This window comes from Tinamus guttatus, unplaced genomic scaffold (assembly GCF_059628265.1).
Source record: "Tinamus guttatus ecotype Peru unplaced genomic scaffold, ASM5962826v1 Tinamus_guttatus_pri_ptg000056l, whole genome shotgun sequence".
Taxonomy (NCBI): Eukaryota; Metazoa; Chordata; class Aves; order Tinamiformes; family Tinamidae; genus Tinamus; species Tinamus guttatus.
The window spans coordinates 3,604,456-3,625,204 of NW_028288590.1; the positions used below are offsets into that span (position 1 = coordinate 3,604,456).

The 20,749-nt window shown below is 37.6% G+C and overlaps 1 protein-coding gene across 1 annotated transcript in view; it reads right to left on the reverse strand.

The window, feature by feature from the left end:
- Positions 1 to 2,224: 2,224 nt before the first annotated feature.
- Positions 2,225 to 20,749, reverse strand: part of CA8 (carbonic anhydrase 8 (inactive)) — a 50,745-nt gene continuing 32,220 nt past the window's right edge. Inside the window, exons 5-9 of the mRNA XM_088540103.1 lie at positions 20,579 to 20,641; positions 19,132 to 19,180; positions 15,982 to 16,094; positions 10,727 to 10,899; positions 2,225 to 2,639 (exon numbers count right to left, since the gene is read on the reverse strand). Coding sequence (XP_088396229.1) covers positions 10,765 to 10,899; positions 15,982 to 16,094; positions 19,132 to 19,180; positions 20,579 to 20,641 — 360 coding nt within the window. The 3' untranslated portion in view covers positions 2,225 to 2,639; positions 10,727 to 10,764. The remainder of the gene's footprint in view (positions 2,640 to 10,726; positions 10,900 to 15,981; positions 16,095 to 19,131; positions 19,181 to 20,578; positions 20,642 to 20,749) is intronic.

Genomic DNA, 20,749 nt, shown 5'->3' on the forward strand with positions numbered 1-20,749 from the left:
TTGACCAAGCTGTAACTAGAACAGGAAAGTTTTGTGAATGAATTTATTCTTATAATTAGATCTATTTCTAAAGACAAAATACATTTTAAGCATTTTTTTACTTTTTTTTCTTTTCTTTCAAAGCCAAGCCTTCAGAAAGACCTAAAAAGTCTCACTAATGTTGAGATAAATTTGTTACTCTCAGTTGCTCCTTCAGCTACAAAATTTATCTGACAAGAACTTCACTGTACAAGGCAATGCAGTAAAGAACAGTAAACACAGGAAGGGAACACAGGAAAGGGAAATGATGGACTTTGGGTTTTTTAGGGGAGACGTTACATCATTTGAATTGCAATATATCCTTCTTTCAAGGCCAGAATAATAATGTCCAGGTCCAAGATAAGGAACACATTTATTTAGAGAATAAATCTAGTTCAGATTTCATCATAACATTAGTATTTGTCATATTTATATTACAGTTACTCTCAGCTAATATTCAGTAATTAATAATGTTACATGCAAAGTGAAAAGATCTTCTGGATGAGCTGTAGATGTAATCTGGGAATTGCTGAACTCAGAATTTGGTTCGCTCCATTTTTGAAGGTGTCCTTTATTGCTGTGTACAAGCATATAGGGATGGGTTTTAAACTGTCAGAAATTGGTTGATTTCTGCCACTTACGTTTTTTTGTCTTTTTTTTTTCTTTTTATATCTCTAGAGCCCAACTCAACAACAAGGCTCAACACTATGAGGCTGCCGTCAAAAATTGCATTGAGTTCAGTCTAGCCTTTGCAGGCCAGACATTGTTTTATTTGTAGCAGACCTCACGCAGAGAAGCAAGATGTGGGTCAGCAGGAGGCTGAACCCAGTGTCTTAGGTTGGCCTCCAACTGCAGATGCCAGTGAAGGGTGAAGGGCAGTAGCCAGTGAAGCTACTACTTTGCCACTATGGAAATGTGTGACAGTTGCACACATTGCAGATAGGTTGGGTGTTTTTGGCTTGCACTGAAATTATGATCCTCTTGTCTACCAAATGTGGTCATACTTCATTGAATTTGGTCAGGAGATGGTGAGGGGCTTTCTAAAGCATAATCCTAAAAACACAAAGAGTTTCTACAGGTAAAAAGAGTAATTCAGCTATTATAGCTCTCCTGAGCAGACAACTTCATGAGAGGCTGCATGCTGTGTGTTTTCTATGCATTCACTGCATACATGATGTGAAGGGCAGCTGGGTATCTCTTAGGCAGTAACAAATGGTTCTGCAGTACACACTAGGGAACACATGAAGTAGTGATCAGCATTGACTCCTCTTATCCAGTTCATACGTGGTATGTGGGTTTGTCCTATTGTTCCTGCTGCCCTTAATTTGCACATAAATGACTGAGAATCCATAACTCCTTATTCAGCAGTCACTCTGAAGAAGTGGATTAAGGACGCCTTGCGACCTGCGCTTATCGCTGCATGGTGCTGACTTTGTGACTGATGATTCATCAGTCTGTTCTCAGCGAGTTCCTCTCCTTTATGAACCCTCTGCACCTCTGTGGTGCTCCTGCCTGGAGCTTGCCACCTGTGCCTCCAGCTTCCCTCCACTCACGTAGGTCTCTGCATAAACCTGCCCTCTTCACACTGGTAAAATGGAGCATGCTGATACCTGTGGTGATCAAAGCTACTTCCCACCATGTTATTGACTCTGTCTTTCAGCTCTGCATGTTGTGTAGGAATCAGAAGCTATGAGCTTGATTAACTGGCTTAGACTACCTTTCCCTTTTCTGTTTTGCACTGTGTACTGTGTGGCCCAGCGTGGCAAACCCCATGCTGTGCAGTGAGCTACAGACATGCAGAGCAGGTCCCCAGATCACCATCCTCAGCAACATGCAGAAATAAACGGAACTGTCATAATTCCCAGGAGGACAAAAGCCTATAATTTTCTGCCTGAATTGAACATCTCTCCGCAAAGTTCCATGACTTACCAAGTAGATAATAATCCAGATTTATTGGTACATTGGTTATTGGTACATTGGTTAATTTTCCTTATTTCAAAGTGGTCCCTTATTTCAAAAAGGCTCCTAGTAAAATGTAAATGTCACCCAGCTTTATTCAGCTTAACCACTTTAAATGTACAGATTGGGCACCAAAGTGTTCTCTTCTGTCCCAAACTTATTTCCAAATTTATACAATATCTTCTGTGCAGAAAGAATGCTTTTATTAGCTTTATAGAACGCACTTCCTCTCTACAGAAAATACATTAGTTAATTACAGCACAAGAAATGCAACAAAATAAAATTAAATCCAAAATTCAAAACAATGATGAGTATTTCTATATATAGTAACATCCATACCAAGCTTAAAACTAGTACTAGTTGGATCACAAACCATTGCTGAATGCTATAGTAAAGACACTGTGTAAGTAATGATAATTACTATTTTTAGATAGGTAACAGTGTGAATTGGAAGATTTAATATGTTTTTTTTTCTTTTAATGTACAGACCCATTCCCAGAATTTCACTGGACCATGCGGACAGAGCAACTGTCACAGCTGTCTATCAAGGCTGAATTAGATGAAGGCAAACAATGCAGGCTTTGTGGCTGAGCTGAAGCACCAGTCTCCAAAGTTTCCATTTCTCATCCAAGGGCACTGTGGGAGCATTGTCTTCACCCTCTCTGCAAAGAGAATAGAACAATTATGCTACTGAAATTCCTCCGCAGTAGGTCTGAAAGACTGTTTATGTCCAGCCAGGGAGACAGGGGAAACTAAAAGCAGGGGTTTCATGACAGCAGGTGGGGGGTGTTTCAGGGCATATACTTGGTGACATAATGGGCCTGATTCTTCTCCTTGAGTCTCAAGCCAGTGCTGGAAGTTTTAGCAGGAACAGAGGAAATGGCAATGAAAGTGCAACATTAAATGCAGTGGTAACAGTATTACCTTGAAACAAAGCTTTTCTATTGGCTTTCTGAATGAATCAGGTAATTGATGCTAATGTGAAGATCGTAGCTGTAGACTAGGAAGGAAACTGTACTAGCCACACAGAATATTTTACCATTTACCATCTTAGGGGCCCTACTGTGTGAAGTGCTGAGTACACAGCTCTCATGGGTGTCAAGATGTGCTGAGGAGATAGAAGGCAATGACCCAATTTGTCCCTCCTAATAGCAGTAAAATTCATTAGTGGTAGACATAAAGACGGTACTTGGCTTCATGAAAACACATACTACGTTTCAGCATAACCTTAGGAAATCAGCTACTCATATTACCTCAGTGCTTCTCAGTTAGTGATAGCTATGAGAATGACATTTCATTCTATTCTGCTATCATCTCATTTTTTTCCTGAGGTTATTTCAGTGCCAGTTATAGCTCAATAAGCATGCTCAATAAGCAATCATAAGCAATGATAATCATACAATAATGCATCAATCCTCAAGTGTTTGGGTAGAAATAATCACTTGGGGCTACCTTTGCTTAGAGGCAGTCAACACCTCTGTATAGAGTTCCCAATACTTTAAAGACAAAGGTAGCGTAGAGGTAGCCAGTCACCAAAAGTGCAATCAAGAAATTGATGTCTACACATAAGATAATCTATGCAGTGATTTCCTGTTCCAATATTCCCTAAAGCCACAAGGTCTGGCAGCAGGACTTTTTGATATTCAACTTCAAGAACTTTCTACTAGCTCCCTTCGAAAGGGGACTGCAAGCCCTTCACAATGTAGCTAATTTTAGTCATGTTTTAAATAATACTGTATCAGAGGCTCAGTTCTTCCTGGGGCTCTGATAACAAAATAAGTTATTTTTGCTATACGCTATTTTGCTGTCTTGAAAAACTCTTGGTATATTTTTCAGTGGACTGCTGATATGAGTGTGTAGTGACCAAACACCTCTAGAAGTAAACATAAAGATTTCTCTTGAGTGGACAGAAGGTATTGGGACATTGAACAACCTGAGCCAGTATGCTCAGAAGAAACCAGAAACTTTGTGTTCCTAAGGTTCCATGTAGGCAAACTAATGCTGTGACACAGTGACACCTTCTCAATCTCAATTAGTACTAAACTAATTAACAAAGCTGTTCTATACACTACAGCCAGTAGTATCTTCCTGGCTAATCCCTAGTGTGATATAAGGGTGATTGAGTATCTAATTACTCCTTAATTGAATGCACACTTTGTATATTTTTCACTAGTTCAAGCTTAATGCTTTTGGTTACAAAGCATTTGGTGACAAACAAAGTCAGTGAAATTAAGTTGAACTAGGATTTGGCAGCTATTGTTTTAAAGAATTACTTTCAGAAAGGAGCCTAATTGTTAGTTGTCTGAAGGTATCAGTTGTGTTTGTTATAGAAACAAACAATATATTGTCTGACAAAAGCCTAATTGCATATATTAGTAGTGTTGTTACTTATGTTTACCCATTATTCTTGTTTAAGAATAATTTTTCTACCATGCTAAATTCAAAGCACTTTTTAACAATATATATGGTCCAGCATCACACTATTCAGGTTTATGTAAATCAAGACACCTGCTTCTCTTCTTCTTCTGAAGGGTTTTTGGAAATGTAATAATTGAGCAAAATATTATACAAATATGCATGTGCGTTATAATCAGAAAACTGCCTACATTGAAGTTTATATCCCTGCCTCTGTGGTTTTCTTTGCTTGGATTGAGCGCTACACACGAAGGAAGCCCCACTGCTCTGGGAGCAGTTCTCTGCTGGTGAGGCACCTATCCACAAAGGAAAGCTGTCAGAATCACAAACTGTAAATAGCTGGGGAAATTGAGGGTTCTTTCACCAATAACTGTGGTTTAAAGCAAAGAAATATTAGCCAGGCTGAGCAAAACTGACAAGGCAGGCTGACAAAAAACAGGGGGTGGGATCACAGAGGGATTCACACCACTGTATTTTTAAGAACCAAAGGTCCCAGGTTTCCATAGTAATAGAATACACCTATATAAGAGAAAAGATGTAAGCAAAATTCAGTGCAAATAATACTTTTAAAGTCTTCCAAAAGTGTTGGAAAAGTGCATACAAATGGAGTATGGAGAAATGAAATTGGATGGCCATGATAATATGCCTTCCATCTGACAAGGAGGAAAGGAGATACTCCACAGCAGCAGTCTTAAGCCAAGATCACTACACAAGATGAAAAACATTCTTTTGCTACTTAAAAGTAGACTCCCCTTTCTGGACAGGTTTTCCACTTCTTTTGTCATTTTCGTTACCATTGTTCCTCACACAATATCTCCATTTTGTCTCTGAGAAAGACTGTTGTTTCCTTCTTAGTACTAAGTTAAACTAGTTAAGAAAAGACTAGGTTTAGGAAAAGCCTAGGTTAAAAAATAAAAAAAAAAAATGAAGGATATGAGTAGTAAGATCACTTTGACAGTGACTACACATTACCATTCTCCTATCCGCCTAAAAGACAACACTGAAAGCATGGTCAGGCATGGATTTCAGAGTGTCTCAGAACACTCACTACTTCATTAATTTTCATGTTTCCTGTAACATCTTCCTTGACAAGATCACAGTTTACCCAGAGCCATGGTCCACATGTGGCTCTGTGCATCTAACAGCACCTGCCTAAATAAAGTGTATCTTGAGCTGTGGTGATGTATAAATACGTTTCTAAATTACGAATATCTTTTGTTTTTTTAACACCATTCTATATTTCATAGACGCTGGTGTTAGTTATGAAATATTGTTAATTATTATTAGCATTAGCATTCTCTTTCTTGAGTGAGAACTATCACCAGTGTCTTCAGACTTCCAAGTAACTTTATCCACTTTGTTTTCTAACTGTTTTTCAGACTTTACTACCTGGTTAATAAAACTTTGTTTGCAAAATGCATGATTTGCATGCATATGGATGATTTTCATCCATATAAAAGAGTTCAAAATTCCAAAAAGAATAAAGAACTGAATATTGGGACTCTCAGCTCCAATAACATTCTGCTTTAATTTCCCAGCATGATTTTCTCTAGATAAGAGAGAGCATACTGCACTTCCTAACATCTTGTATAACACTGCTGAAGAAGCATCTGCATGTTGTATGTTTTGTTCTCCGTGTGCACGAGCAGACACGTGTCCTTCTAATATCCCTGACACTTGAGAGCTGTGACATCACTACATTTTGTAGTTACTAATCCAGAGTCCTTAAACTTTACAAAATATGTAGATTTATCAAAAAAGAAAAATATGTAAACTTCCTACCATATTCCCTCACTACTATTTTGCTGCGGTTTTCCCCACAAGTAGAATCAACATAGCAAGGTCTCAGTGTGTTCAGACCCTAGCTTTTCTGTTGAAATTGCCAATAAACATGCCACATTGGTTTTATTGACAAGTGTTCTTGATTATACTATCAGTTTCCAAGTAGCAGTGCACAAACTAAACGTGGCTTATGCTCTCGCAATGTGTTTCAAAGAAGGACTGATGACAAAGAGTAATTTGGGAGTCCTTATCAACATGAAGTGAATGAGTCATATCTAAAGCACTTAGCAGAAGTCTGATTCCTAGGCTACATTATGATTTTGTTTAGTTTCAAAAAAGAGGCAGTATTTTGTTCCTTTTTGTTTCCTTCTTCCAGTTTTTCATATCTCCAGTAGTATTCGTGTTTTTCTAAAAGCTGCTCAGTAAAGGATTGAACAAGGAAATTCCAGTATGTTATTAATTCTGGAAGCAACTACAATTTTAAATGGTTTTCTTCCTTTTCTTCCTCTTCTGGGGCTTGATGATTCTCTGTATTGATGTTCTGGCTTCTACTACAGTGGTGGCCAGTCTGTGACTCTTGAGCTCCCCATGGCTACTGAAACATTAAACTGTGGTCCCTGTGCCAGAGACACATCCCACAAGCAAGAGAAGTAGCCAGTTGCTGCTCACTCATTTCCTCTCCTAATCAAACTAATTCCTCAACTGCAGGAAAACAAGTCAGGCTGACATCGCAGGGTCAAGCTCACATCCTGGTCCCTGTTACTACAATGAAGAAGTGTGAGGCTACCTGGGAAGGCAGCACCTTTCAACCATTCCCCAAGCTCTTCCTCCCCTGAACTCCTCCGTGTTCCTGGCACATTTCCAGGAGTGCTCAGATTATAGTGGGTGTTTCACAAGCCAAGAGCATCTGTCCCATGGTCTGCTCATGCTCTCAGATGTAATCACACTCTCAAGTATGCTGAAGCGGCAGAAGTGTTGTGCACTGTTCAGAAGGTCTTAAAGAGAAGAGAACAGTGCTTAGTTTTGTTGATAAAATAATGCTGAGCCTCTTTCAAGGACTGAAACAACAATTACACCAGCTCCTTCCTAAGCACAAAATCTAAACTCATAGAGAAGAACAATGAATGACAGATGAAAAATCACTGAGAAGCAGAACAAATACCCTATTTCATCCCATCTAGGAAATCAGTATTTATACTTCTAAACAGCTGGTGTTGATAGTAGTTTTGTTTTTTTAAACCAGAGAAAAGAGAGGAATGGTCATAATAGCTTAATGATACATAGATGTTGAAAGCTTAGTCCAGGTTTGAATCAACAGAAAGTATAAAATCTCTGAGTGTAGGAACCTCCTCAGAGCAACCTGTCTGTGAACTTCTAGGAACCACAAAAGCTACTAGTAACTGAAAGGACAGAGGTATACTTACTGGTAAAGTGTGAAGTTCACTGAGTTCTGCTTCGACAAAAAAAATGACAAATACAATCACACTGTTCTTAACTCCAGTACTCGAAGGCAGGGCACAACTTCACAGCTCACTCTTTATCTAAATGTCCTTTCATAATGTTTGCTCTACCAGTGTCATACATGTCTGGCAGTGTCACAAAGAGGGGCATGCAGAACCACCTGTTTAATGTGAATTCACTCCCACTGGCAACACTGACCCTCCGTTCAGCACCCTAAGGAAGGGGTAGCACATGGGTTGGCTGCCACATGGGTTTGCTGCCACAAAAGCAGCAGCTCCAAAAATAAAGGTGCACCACGCATTTATCAAATGTCATGGGTACTGCCACCGTATTTCCCTCTCCCCTTATTCTCCGTTATGAAACTAGGGCTGTGCCCCTTCTTGTTTGTCCGTTCAGACCCCACAATACCATGCAGATGGTCTCTGCAATACCAGGTATGCTGTCTCTGTTACTCCCACCCTAAATTATTCTCTCCTATTGCTTGGGCCTAGAACGATCCCTTAGCATTTTAACGATCTCTCTGTCTGCTACTGCTACACAGGGAGTCCCAATCAAAGGACAATTATTTAATACTATGAAAGACAGAAGAGGCCTTTTCTGAGCATACCTGATCTTTGTGGGGAACTGCTGCCTTACTCCTGGAGAAAACAGTGTGAGGAAAAGTTTTCTTCCTCTTCTGGAGGTGATCGAAGCCACATGGTTTCTTTTTAGACTTCAAGTATCTAGCTCCCAGGGCACGAGAGACAAACTCAGCAGCAAGAATATAATGTGAACCCCTGATCGCTTCTGTGCTATTAAGACTGACGCACCCAAAACTAAAAGGAGGACTTGCCCAAATGAATTTCTGATAAGTAATTCAATCAGGAGAGCTAAAGCCCATGTTTTCCTTGTATCCTCACAGTGTCTATAGTCACAATTATTTTTCAGTGCTTGAGCATCCATAATTAGCACAGCCCTACAGTGAATACTATGATTTTATATTAAAAATTCTATCATTTAGGAATTAAAGCTGTAGATCATTTTGTAAAGCATGGCCAAGGTAAATATTATTTAAAACATTTTTTTATAATTGTTGGCAAGTGCAATAAATTTTTAAACATGAAAGCAAAAGAGAAATTTTCACATTTCAACTCCAGCAGTTGTAAAACTCTTTCATGCTTAAAATTCAAAGTCAGCATGTCAAGTAATTTCACTGTTACAGAGACTTGAATTACCTGCATTGGCCTTAGGGCATTATTCACCGAGAGAAAAATTGTACTTTAATATTGCTATGATTTTCCCAAGTAATTTTTATGCAGAAGTTGGGTTGAATTTGAATCATCCATTTCGAGATTAAACTGACGACATTTTGTGATTGCAGAGAACCATGTAATTTAGGCTTAGAGATATGCCCAAAATTAAATATGGGAATGAGAATAAAATATTAATGGAAGGACCAATGTTTTGTTTTCTTCACTGAAATTCTGGGATGCTGATATTAAATAAGGTTATAAAATACAAAGAAATGCTTACTTAGAAAATATTTCAGTGCTTACATTATATTGAAAGACCTTCATTAAATTGTTGGCCACTGTCCCAGCCAATTTAATAATTTCTGTCACAAGATAATATTCCAATACATCAATTTTTGGAAACTTTAAATTATTAATCCATGTCAGGGGTTATTTGTTGCCTGATCATTTGTTAACTTCATGTGAAGTTGGAGGCTGGGCCTGGAGCATAATAGGAAAAAGCTTAACTCAGAGGCCGAAGTGATATAAGGAATTCTGTCACTGGCTTAGGACAAAAAATTGAATGCACAAATAAATATCCTTTCCTCACCATGCACATCAAAACATTTCAGTAGTATTCTTGCAGGTGAAACTCTGAATAAATTGGTTCTCCTTGTGAGTATATAGTTTTGAAGGAATGTGCAGATAGAAAAGCTGATGTTCTATTAGTACAAAAAAGCATAATCAATTTTATTTAATGAACAACCCAATAGGCTTGTTTTATTACTTAATACTAGTTGAAAACTTTTTAAATTTGTGTTACAAAAACGCAGGACTTATTACAGAAAGCAAAAGAGGATTTTCGTTCCTTTTTGAAGAAAGCTGTCTTATTAGTGATAGGTGAGAACACTTCTATTGCAAAATCAACCATAAATGTTGTTGTCTGACTTACTACTTCTATGGCAACTAGTCTTGATAGTGAATTTTCTTAAATTTAAGTCTCTAAGAATCTCATTACTAGGCTTTTCATTTAGTAAATCATTGATTGCCTAAGTGTAATGAGGTTTAGTGAGTAACAGGAGAGCATTGAGGGAATATTCCTTGTAATTGATGGAGGCCAGGGGAACATGACATGGGAGGTTTTAATAGCTCACGTGTGGATAATGCAGGTTCACATGTGTATTAGCTCTCATGCACTGAATCCAAAGTTATCTCTAAATTCTTGCTCTGTGAGTCAGTGGGGACTAGAAACAAGAGCGAGAATAAGAAGCAAGAGCTACCTTGATAAATGAAATAATGTGAAAAATTAGTAGTGACAGAAGTTAATTAATCAGTCTCCTCTTGTATCTGCACTTGTTTTGCATAAGACTCATTGTTGGGCTGGAAAAGTACAGCATTCTAACACAGGGAGAAGCGATCCAGAATTCCCGAATTAGCACTATTTCTTAAGAGTATAACACAAGAAAGACTTGCCAATGACTGATTCTATAAAAAAAACTTAAAAAAATTATCAACCAGTGCACCTACCTAACTGGGAAATCTATCACATAACCTTAGGTATTGGTTACTGCTCACTGCAGATGGAGAATTTTTTAAGCTGCATGAAATAACTGTGATTTAACCGTACTTGATCCACTATCTCAACACAAAGACTTCAATTAATTACATTTCATATTAGTTTCTAGACATTGAGAAACTTGATCCTTAGCATTTCAGAAAGGTAAGCAAACCCTCCTTTACCACATGTCAAAATAAAATATCACAGAGTCAAGATTTACAATTGTGACAATATATTCTGTGCATTTTTTCTCCTCTAGCAAAATCTCCCCAGTGAAAATTAAATTTAAATGTTTTGAGTTTTCTACTAAGCTTTTACTTACCAGAATAATGATTTATTTTTGTTTGCCTTCCTCTTCTGCTACTGGAATGCAGCCCTGATGACTCTGTCACTAAGTGGCTGAGTTGGTCTGAAGTTGTCCCCTAAGATTCCATCACAGCCCTCTAGAAGTTCTGCGCCTTTAACATGTGTCCTCAGTCTACGAAATTCTTCTATCTGAAAGGTAAAAAACAAACATGAAGAAGCTGCAATACATTCTTCACCATGGGACTAATGATTCTTATTTTTTTCTATGTTATATATTTCGATGGTGTTGTCAATTATTTTGAGCTGGTAACAATGAATATTAAAATGAATAAGAACTTTCATGCACATGTTTTTGCAAACTTATCCTTCACATTTTCATCAATCCGGGAGGGATTTATACTCCTCATATCCATTGTAGAGTACATCCCACAAATCAAACCCTGAGTTGTTATATTGGGGTAATCATTCTGGTCTTCTTCAAAAAAGTACATTTCAGGAATAACTCAGTGAACTGTAAACTGTCATAATTTTTTTTCAGTGATGTGAATTGTTGATGAACACTGCCTTAAATAGTTGCTTCCTAAAAAAAAAAAGTTTGTTAAACTAGGAGTATTTTGATCAGACTCTCAATTTTAGATAAAATATATATTAACATCTTACATGGAAAATTATCATGTTTTTTCGAATCAAAATGAAACCACCCTTTGAAGTTTCTTTAGATTTAGGTGCTAAATATTTCAGTCAATCCAAAGGACATATATGACTTATTTATCTCATTTTTTGAGATTTCTCAGTTTTATCTTATCTGGGATTTTAGATTGGTAATAAATGCCTGTAGTTTTCATCTCCATACTCATCATCGAGATGTGTGTGATACAAGACTACAAAAATCTATCCATCTTTCCTCAAGTCTGCTGTACCTCTGTACCTAGAAATCAACACTCTTTTACTTCTTGCAGCTGAGATATAAAGCAGCAACTTAGACTGAAAAGGCGAAAGGCAGAAAAACTTAGGAAACTCTTCTAAAGTGTTTTTAAAGGCAGATCTCTATTTCGAAAGGGGTTTTTTATGTTTTAAATTGAACTGAAAACAAACCCACTACAGGTTTGTAAACTAAAAAAGTCTTTGGGATTCAAACGCTGGCAAATCACTGAATGGGTTCTGTAAGACAGCCTCATTCATCATCGTTGAACTGAAACAATATTGCAAAGTCTGAAATAAATGTAGTTTAGGCAGGAACATTTTACAAGACTGTGGATTCTTTTTAATCTACTGAGAATGAGAGATTTCAAATAAACACAGCTGAAGGAGAGGGGAAAGCTGACTCTGTGCAGGTTGGCCTTTTGTGAACTATCTACTAATGTAACTAAAAATGCTCTGCTCCGATCCATACAGTGGAAACTCTCTCCAGGAGGTTCTCCTCACAAAGCAGATTCCAGTTGCTTCAACCAAGAAAGCAGAACTGGCCTGATGCCTATGCCTATCCTCTAGTCTGCAAGGAAGTCAGGAATTGCAGGCTCACTTTGGAGGGGGAATCACTTCCGAGCCTGCCAGTCTCCTTGTTCAGTCTTTGATATTGCGATTCAGATCCATCTGACAGAGATCTTCACTCTTGAGAAGTGGTTCTTTCCATGTGGAAATTTCCGTGTGGATAAGGATATGTGCGTCTCACTAATTCTGCTTCTAACATGGGATCAGTTACTTTCTTCTCTCCACTTTCTTACCCCAAACCTCTCACAAATCAGTGCTGTGCAGTATAGCTTATAAGGTTATAGAGGAAATTAGCACTTTTGGCAGATACAGATAAGATCCTATGATATTCAATACCTATGATATTCAACACCTTCAATAGAAATAGCCATGTATAAATATTCTTCTCATGCACAGAAGACCCTGACCTGTTCACACGGAAATTCAGGATCGGATTCTACCCACAAGAAGAGTAAATCCACAGTGCTAACCTCCACATTTCTACTGAACAAAGTTTACACTTCTTTGAACAGTTTTCAGTGAATGTTAATATCATTTCCCTGCAATGCTTAATATTGCTTTAGTCCATTTTAATTAAATACTTACTGAAGAAAAGAATAAACAAAATGGAGAATATCTGCAGTTTTCTCTATGCATATTTCTTTTATATGAGGAACAGGAGCATTAAAATTTTCCTTGAAAATTTCACATACCTTCATGAAAACAGACCTGTTTCCCAGTGAGCAGAATACCATGAACTTTACTGAGTACTTTATTTCAGACCACACAGATTTGCATAATTTCCACTCTGCCTGTGCTAGTTACTATTTCTGTTCTTTAAGATGATTTGATTTTATATCAGTAAGACAAAGGACCAGGCTGCTCAATACAAAAGCAGTTAACTCTGACGATGAGTGCAGCAGAACAACAAGCTCCTCATTGTATCACTGTTTATGAGCCCTGCTCTGACTGCCTTGGACAATGTACTTTTCTGTGCTTCAGTGAACCACAATGCAAATTATTCACAAACATCCAATTTTAAAAATATATAGTGGAGAAAAGCACGAGTGAGCCTTTCTGCATTTTTCCTGTTCTTCACAGGCCTACTCGGAGGGGCGTTTCATTATATTTCTGTAATCAACACACATGGGTTAAGTGTCTCACAACAGCAGTCAACACTTAATCCTCTCTCTGCTGTATATTTTAACAAGAGACAAGTGAGCATGATAAAAACAAAAAGGAAGGTATAAAAAAAGGAAGGTATATAAAAAAAATCCTGTCAATAGCACAAGGCATCTTTCCAGACATGACTTGACCTCCTTTCCACTGAGGTCAATAATATAACTCCAAGAATCAGATTGCAAAGCCCTTATTCTCAGTGGACAACATCACTTGCACACTTCATCCAGACTTCATAGAAATATTTGTGAAAAAAACCGCTCTCAGAGGGAAGTAAGGAGAGCAGCATCAAGTCACTGTTTTCCATGTAAGCAGAATCAGACTCTAGGAATGCAAACACTGATGCTGCACTCCCAGTTTGCTCTTCTGCTATTCATATAACTCACATGTTCAGACCACAGCAGCTCAAATTATATTCATATGGAGATGATTCTTCTTTTATTTATATTGGCTTAAATCAGGAGCAACTCAGTTGAACTTTACCATCTAAAATTGTTTTCAGGCGAAAAAGATTCTCTGCTTTGAAATGGCCAGCCTGTTACATATATGGGAAAATACTTGCCACTCTATTGTTTCTATGATAAGCAAATATGAAATTATTCATACGTGCCTATGAAGAAGAATTGTGATTTTATTCACTTTATTTTCCCTTATGAAGCATTCTATGTTAATATAATCAATAAACTATGTCAATATTGCTAATCAATATTGCTATGTTAATTACAGGAAATGAGAATGTGAAAGAGCATCTTGTCTCCAATGTATTCACCTTCATCAGAGAAAGGCAATAAACCCTATTCCATATATGATGTGTCATTCTTTAGTATAAATAATTATTGACACTCAGAAGCTGATTATTTTATGACCTAACATGAAAACAGAAAGTCATGAATTTGTCTCTTACTTGCTACAATCACAGGCACTGCTACAATTTATATAAAGGATTTGAAATTTCATAAACTGTGTTCATTAATATCCCACAGAATAAAGTTCTGCAAGTTAATGACACATTTAAAATATATTTAAATTAATTAGAAATGCATTTTCACTGATAACTACTCTTTACTGCTATAAGCATGTTTAATAAAACTAAATGCCTTTCCAGCCTTCCCTGGATGATTCAAAATGGTATACATTATGATACATCCTTTTTTTTTTCCCACAGTCAAGAATTCTTGCATTTCTAATCTCTCCTTAAATTGAATCTCTCATATCTACTCTTCCCCAAATGTACAAACAGTCCTGCTAGCTAGTTTAGCCCAGTCTCAGCTAAGAATATGCAATAACTCACCAAGGCAATGTATAATCCATCTACCCCTCACCTAACGCTCCAGGCCACGGTCATGAATCACACTCTTTTCCCTATATATTATGTATGTATGGGAGGGTCTCTCTTCAAGGGAGGTATTCAAGATATGCTCAATGATTAGAGCACAAAGGCAATGCTGAATCATGGATTTTTACACAGGCAGCACAATATTTCTCATATGGAGTTTTATTCCCTTCACACCAAATTCTACCATATTGGCTTTTTGTGGTAAATGGGCACATATATTGACTAAAAGTCATATTTTTCTACTTTCTTAATTCTTCTTTTCATCTCCACCACTCCTTCTTCCCATCATGGATGGATGGTTTGAACTGTGCCCACATCTGTGTGCTGTATGCAAGCATACCTGGCTTCTAGCTGTGGTTGCTAACCACAGATCTGCATAAAAACAAGTTGGTATTGTAGGGTTTTTCAAACTATGCACTATGAACAGCCTCTCTAACCGCTATAGCCCACAAAAACTATTTTCTTACAGTAGCATTTATTAAGCTAAAAGTTCTCAATATATATAAAATTTCTACAAGTGACATACAAAATTAGGGAATATAGACTACAAAATTTGTAACAAGTATGAAATAAGTAGTCATGCATTGTCTCAACCTTATTGCTATAGTCTTTACATTTCTGATTAAGTCCTCTTATTTATCATATTCTGATGATTAGATGCCATGCTACAAAACATACTCTATAAGTTATTCTGAATCTAATAATGCCAGTAGATTCAGCGTTTTCATTTACTCAGACCAAGCAACAATAAGTCTTATCCTTTCATAACCAAGTAAGGTATTGTAAAAAAAAGTACTTAAAATGTTAAAGCAAACTGAAATAGGCAGCTTTTGTTAGTCATTTATTGTAAAAATAGAACTAAATAAAATCAAAGTAAGTTAAATAGAGTTCAATGCAATATAGTTAACATATGCTAACATTTTTCATTCTCCAGGACATAGTGTCTCCCTGTGCTTTTTTGTTCAACATGAAAAGTAGTGATATTTGAAAGCTTACGATTACAAAGAATTGAAATTCTTTTGCCCATTGACTTCTTTCTTTCCTTTTCTTTTACTTTAATAACAAATTATTTTAAATGCAGATGATAAATGGTAACAAGGTTTTCATCTCTGACCTTTACATTGCTTTTAGTGACTCAAAAAGCTTAACCTTTACTTGAAAAGTCATGTACTGATCTAATGGGATCTTCAAGGAGAAGCAGATATAATGCTCTGAAGTATGTATTTGCACGCTATAACCTTTAGCTCATAACCACATTCTGAGGTCACTTTAAGCACAGCTTTTACCTGCACTTGGGACACAGTCAAAGGATAACGAAATAATATCCAGGTGACACCTTCACTGCAGGGTGGAATAGTCAGGGAGCCCTCGTACACCCAGTAGTCACGTAGTAGAGGATCTGAAATTAAAAGAATTGTCGAATTTTAGTGACATTACGGAAGAAGACTGTGTTAATTAAGATAGCTTTTGATAGCTCGTTCATATGAATTAGTTAGTATGCAGAAAGCTCAAGTATGAATTTATAGCCTGCTAAGTTCTATCCATCAGTTTCTCATGTGCACATACATGAGTTCAGTCACTAGCTACCCTTTGAAAAAGGTTAATTCGGCAGCACAGCGTGTAGTAAATCTCCTCTGTTGTAAATCTCCTCACTTACTTTACAGTAACTTCTCCCTATATACTTGCTGTATACAATGCTCAATGACTCTTTTACAAATAATCATTTTACAGACATGAGAAATAACATATGTTGACTCCTTAAAATTATATAATAAATAAATAATACAGTAGGAAAGAGCATCCAGGTTTCCTGATTGCATATTCCCTAATGTAATGACTGTTAGACGTGCCCTCCTTTGTGCCTGTGCCACATGTTTGAAAGAAGGGATGGAGGAATTAGATATCTTCCTGTCTCTCTGGTCAATTTGAATCTCAGGCCCAATATTGCATGGAGCTTAAAATTCATTGCTGGATTGAGATCTAAATTCCTTATCTCTTGCTAACAGAGGCAGGAAACATTTGTGTCAAAAGCTGTCAGAAAGATCCTATTTAGAAAGTAGAGGCATGAAAAAAGGCTGTGGTGATTAAATTTGGACTCATTTTATGTTTAGGGTATGTTTTAGGGATGAATTTATTTAATTTTGTAGTAAAAAAAAAAACAGCAAAAACAATTCAGCTCAAACTGTTTAGTTCAGAATCCTCATGACATACTTATCTGAAATACACTAGTGCCTCCCAGCTTTGGAAAAGGAACTTAAGTTTCACAGGGAAAACAAATGTAGAGTTTATGCAAAGAATTATTCTGTTGTCTCTCATGAAAATGTGCAACAGTTTGTCCAAGTGGAGTTTTACCTCCGTAAGTAACAACTTTGATTTTAATTACTAAATTCCCTAGGGATTCCAATCACATCATACTTCAGAAGTGAAACTAAGTAGGACTGTCCTTCTCTGCTGTAAGACACACTACCCAACATAGCTTTTAAAGTATTTAGAAGAATCTGCCTGATTTGAAAACAGGGGACAAGAGAAAAGAGAAACAGAGGAGGTTTCATGCTGACAGAGACTGTGACCAGCTTGATACTGACAGGACGGGATGCTGCAAACCAAATTAAGTTTGCTTATTTGTCCTAACTGCCGTTTCACTAGTAGCTCAGAGGAATATCATTAGAACCACGCCTTGCTAATAAAGCATTATTGCTTCATATTGCTAATGAAGTGTTGTCAGCAAATAGTTTTTGCTTCATTAGTTTCATTTTATAGTTAGAGAATTACACAGGAAATCTATTGAAAGACAGTTGCATTGTCAAATACTCAAAAGTTAAGAGTTGCAAGAATTAATTTGGCCCTTCCTGTGCATGCACTGTGACAGTCTTGTGACAGGATAACTTCTCATGATTTAGTTGCAAAGATGGATGATGTTCTCTTGAAGAGCAGCTCCAACATTTGACTTTCCCACTGTTCTATATGTAGTCCTAGGTCCTTACTTTTATCCATGGTATTCAAATCTGCTTGTTAGAAGGACCGAATCATTCATTTCCTTATGAGTATTTCTAAAGCATTCATTTCTTCACTGTCTGAGTGCTTAAAAAACATGAATTAATTTATTTTTCCAACACTGCAACGTGGTGAAGAAGGATAGATTACCTTCCAATTTTAAATATGGGGAACTGAGAAGCAGAGAGATTAAGGTCAAATGCATCTATTCACTTAAGATGTGCAATATGAAATGCTTAGAACCTGATTTCTCAGAGTGGTTAACTTTCTATAGCACATTATACTGCTCCCACTGACTTCAGTTGCAGCTGTAAGCACTGAGTACCTCTGCAAATCAGACCCCATGATCTCAAGTCGGGCACCTAGAAAATGAGGAACACATAGTTAGAGACCACTTGTTAAAAATGAGGTTTATGTGACTTGATTTTCATCTAACAGGAACTTTCAAGCAGGGGTCCAGTGAAAAAATAATTTCTGGTCCTGCAATTAAAGGATGTTTTACAATGTATATATAAAAAGGGCCACAGGCAGGCTTAATTCCTGCAATTCCTAATTGGTGAGCAATTGACTTTGCAACACAAACAGTGTTCTTTTGATACAGTTAATATAGTTTAATACAGAAAGAGGTTTCTTTGGAAAATTAGTTTAAAGCTCTTGTCACTATGCCACGGAATTTAGTTCAGACACATTCACTGAAGAAACATATTTCTTCTAGAAAAGTATTTTTCAAGACAAGGTATAGTATAGAAAGTAAGCAGGTAAACGTATCCTTCGTTGAGCAAAAACCGGCATTGTTTGAGGAATAGCAGCTTCCCATTTTATGCAGAAGCTGTGGAAGGATTGCACATAGCTCCCCAACCAGGTAGGATAAGAAACCATCACAAAAGCTAGCCACAGCTTTCCCCATGCCACATGAACTGAAGGGACACTGCAGCATCACATTTCACGTACATGCTGCAGGTGAAAAGTTACTTCAACTACCAAAAGGACTTTTTCCACATTCCTATTAGCACCATGCACTACTAAAAAATGCACTGCTACCTTAGAGGATACTCTCATAGGCTTGCAGACAATTCTCTTGATCAAGATTGTCTCAGCCTCTGCAATTACCTTCAAACAGCCAAGCTCTTCTGGATATGTTTTATCCCAGCATGGCTCTGTGCCTTTAATGCTGGAGACAGGGACTGTAACTACCTTTGAGTATCACAGATCTCTTCCTCCCCACGATCCAGCTGTACTGTAGAGGCAATGCTTTTGAAACCGATAATGACACAGTAAAGAACAAGATGGGCATTCATTGGATAACTTCCAGATAGACAATATTTCTTTCCGGTGTTAGACAATATACTAGATAATGTTAGACAACATTATCGTCCCATGTCAGAAGTGATAAAAAGCTTTGCCAGTTATTCACCCACACAAAAGTAAGCAAAAGCACCTACCTGGCAATAAAGAGTTGGGATTAAAACAAGGTATTGTTTTGGACTTTCCCTGAAAAAATGAAGACAAATCAATCTCATCTCTAGTTTCTCATTAAAATGATGATGAATGGAGGGGAAAAACAAAGTGTGTTGTTTTAATATTAAGCTTTGAATTCCTGTCCACAGCAACCACATTAATAGCCTCTATTTAATCATCATTGCATTTGTCCTTGCACCTATACAAAAACCTTTCTTTTTGTAATTTGTATTTTAAATCTAAGGTTATCTCAACAACTTCTTAACTCTATGCCTTTTGCACCTGGGCTCCTTTCTGATTCCAACCTTAAAATTCTCTGCATTAAATTTCATAGAACCACAGAATGATTAAGACTGGAAGGGACCTTTGGGATCATCTAGTTCTCCACTGCACAACAAGGGTCACCTAGAGCACAGTGCACAGGATTACATCCAGGGTTTTGAATATCTCCAGAGAAAGAGACTCCACAACCTCTCTGGGGAACTTGTTCCAGTGCTCTGTCACCCTCAGAGTCAAGGAGTTTTTCCTCAAATTCAGGTAGAACTTCCTAGGCTTCAGCTGGTGACTGTTGCCTCTTATCACTAGCCACCACTGAAAAGAGTCTGGTCCCCAACTCTTGACACCCTCCCTTGAGGTATTTGTATACATTGTTAAGATCCCTTCTCAACTTTCTCTTCTTTAGGCTGAACAGGCCCAACCTCTGCTCATGAGAGGTGCACCAGTCCCCTAATCATCTTTGTAGCTCCACATTGGACTCTCTCTAGAAGCTCCACATCCCTCTTGTACTGGGGAGTCCAGAACTGCACCCAGTAATCCAGGGGCGGCCTCACCAGAGCTGAGTAGAGGGGCAGGATCCCTTTCCTAGACCTGCTGGCAACACTCAGGAGACAATGAATAACTTGCCCAAGGTTATGCAAAATAGCAAAAATAAAATCAAAATTCTGATCATCTCAGTGTTCTTATCTGTTTTTGAGGTTCCCTAAAAATAATACACCCAACAAGGCGGCATTGCTCTTTTCCTACTGCAAAGTAATATGGGTGTTCAGTTTATCTATTTTTTGTTCTACAGATAAACCCAGATAAGTTTGGAGACGATGCTACTGGGGATCCCTGAGCATGCCGCAGTGCTTATATTCATACTGTATATTGATAATCACTGAAAATGTAAAACTCGCAATGGGTTCCTGCTACAGGAGATCAAACTATACTTTGGTCAGAAAAGGAAGTAACTACAAAATCTGTACATTGCCTAGGGATACTGTAAAATGCTAATACATGATCTGATCCAGGCCACCGGACTATGGCTTTCACATGTGGTTTCACTACAAACAAGTATAAAACATTTTCTGGGCTTCAGTGTTTCATATATACCCTTCCCTGAGCTATTGCGTGTCTGGTCAGGTAAGGCAGAATTTCCTCAGGCAATCTTACCTTGTACTGGATGTCCTGGAGAATTTCAGTTACAGCCTTTAGGCCTACATGTTCTTTCCCTATCTGAAACACAGCAAGCAGAGATGAACTTCAGTATTCTCTTATTTCTGAAACTGTGAGGCAAGACAGAGGTCACCCAGTACAGTGAGTTCTGCAGTTGTTTTTAGTTAA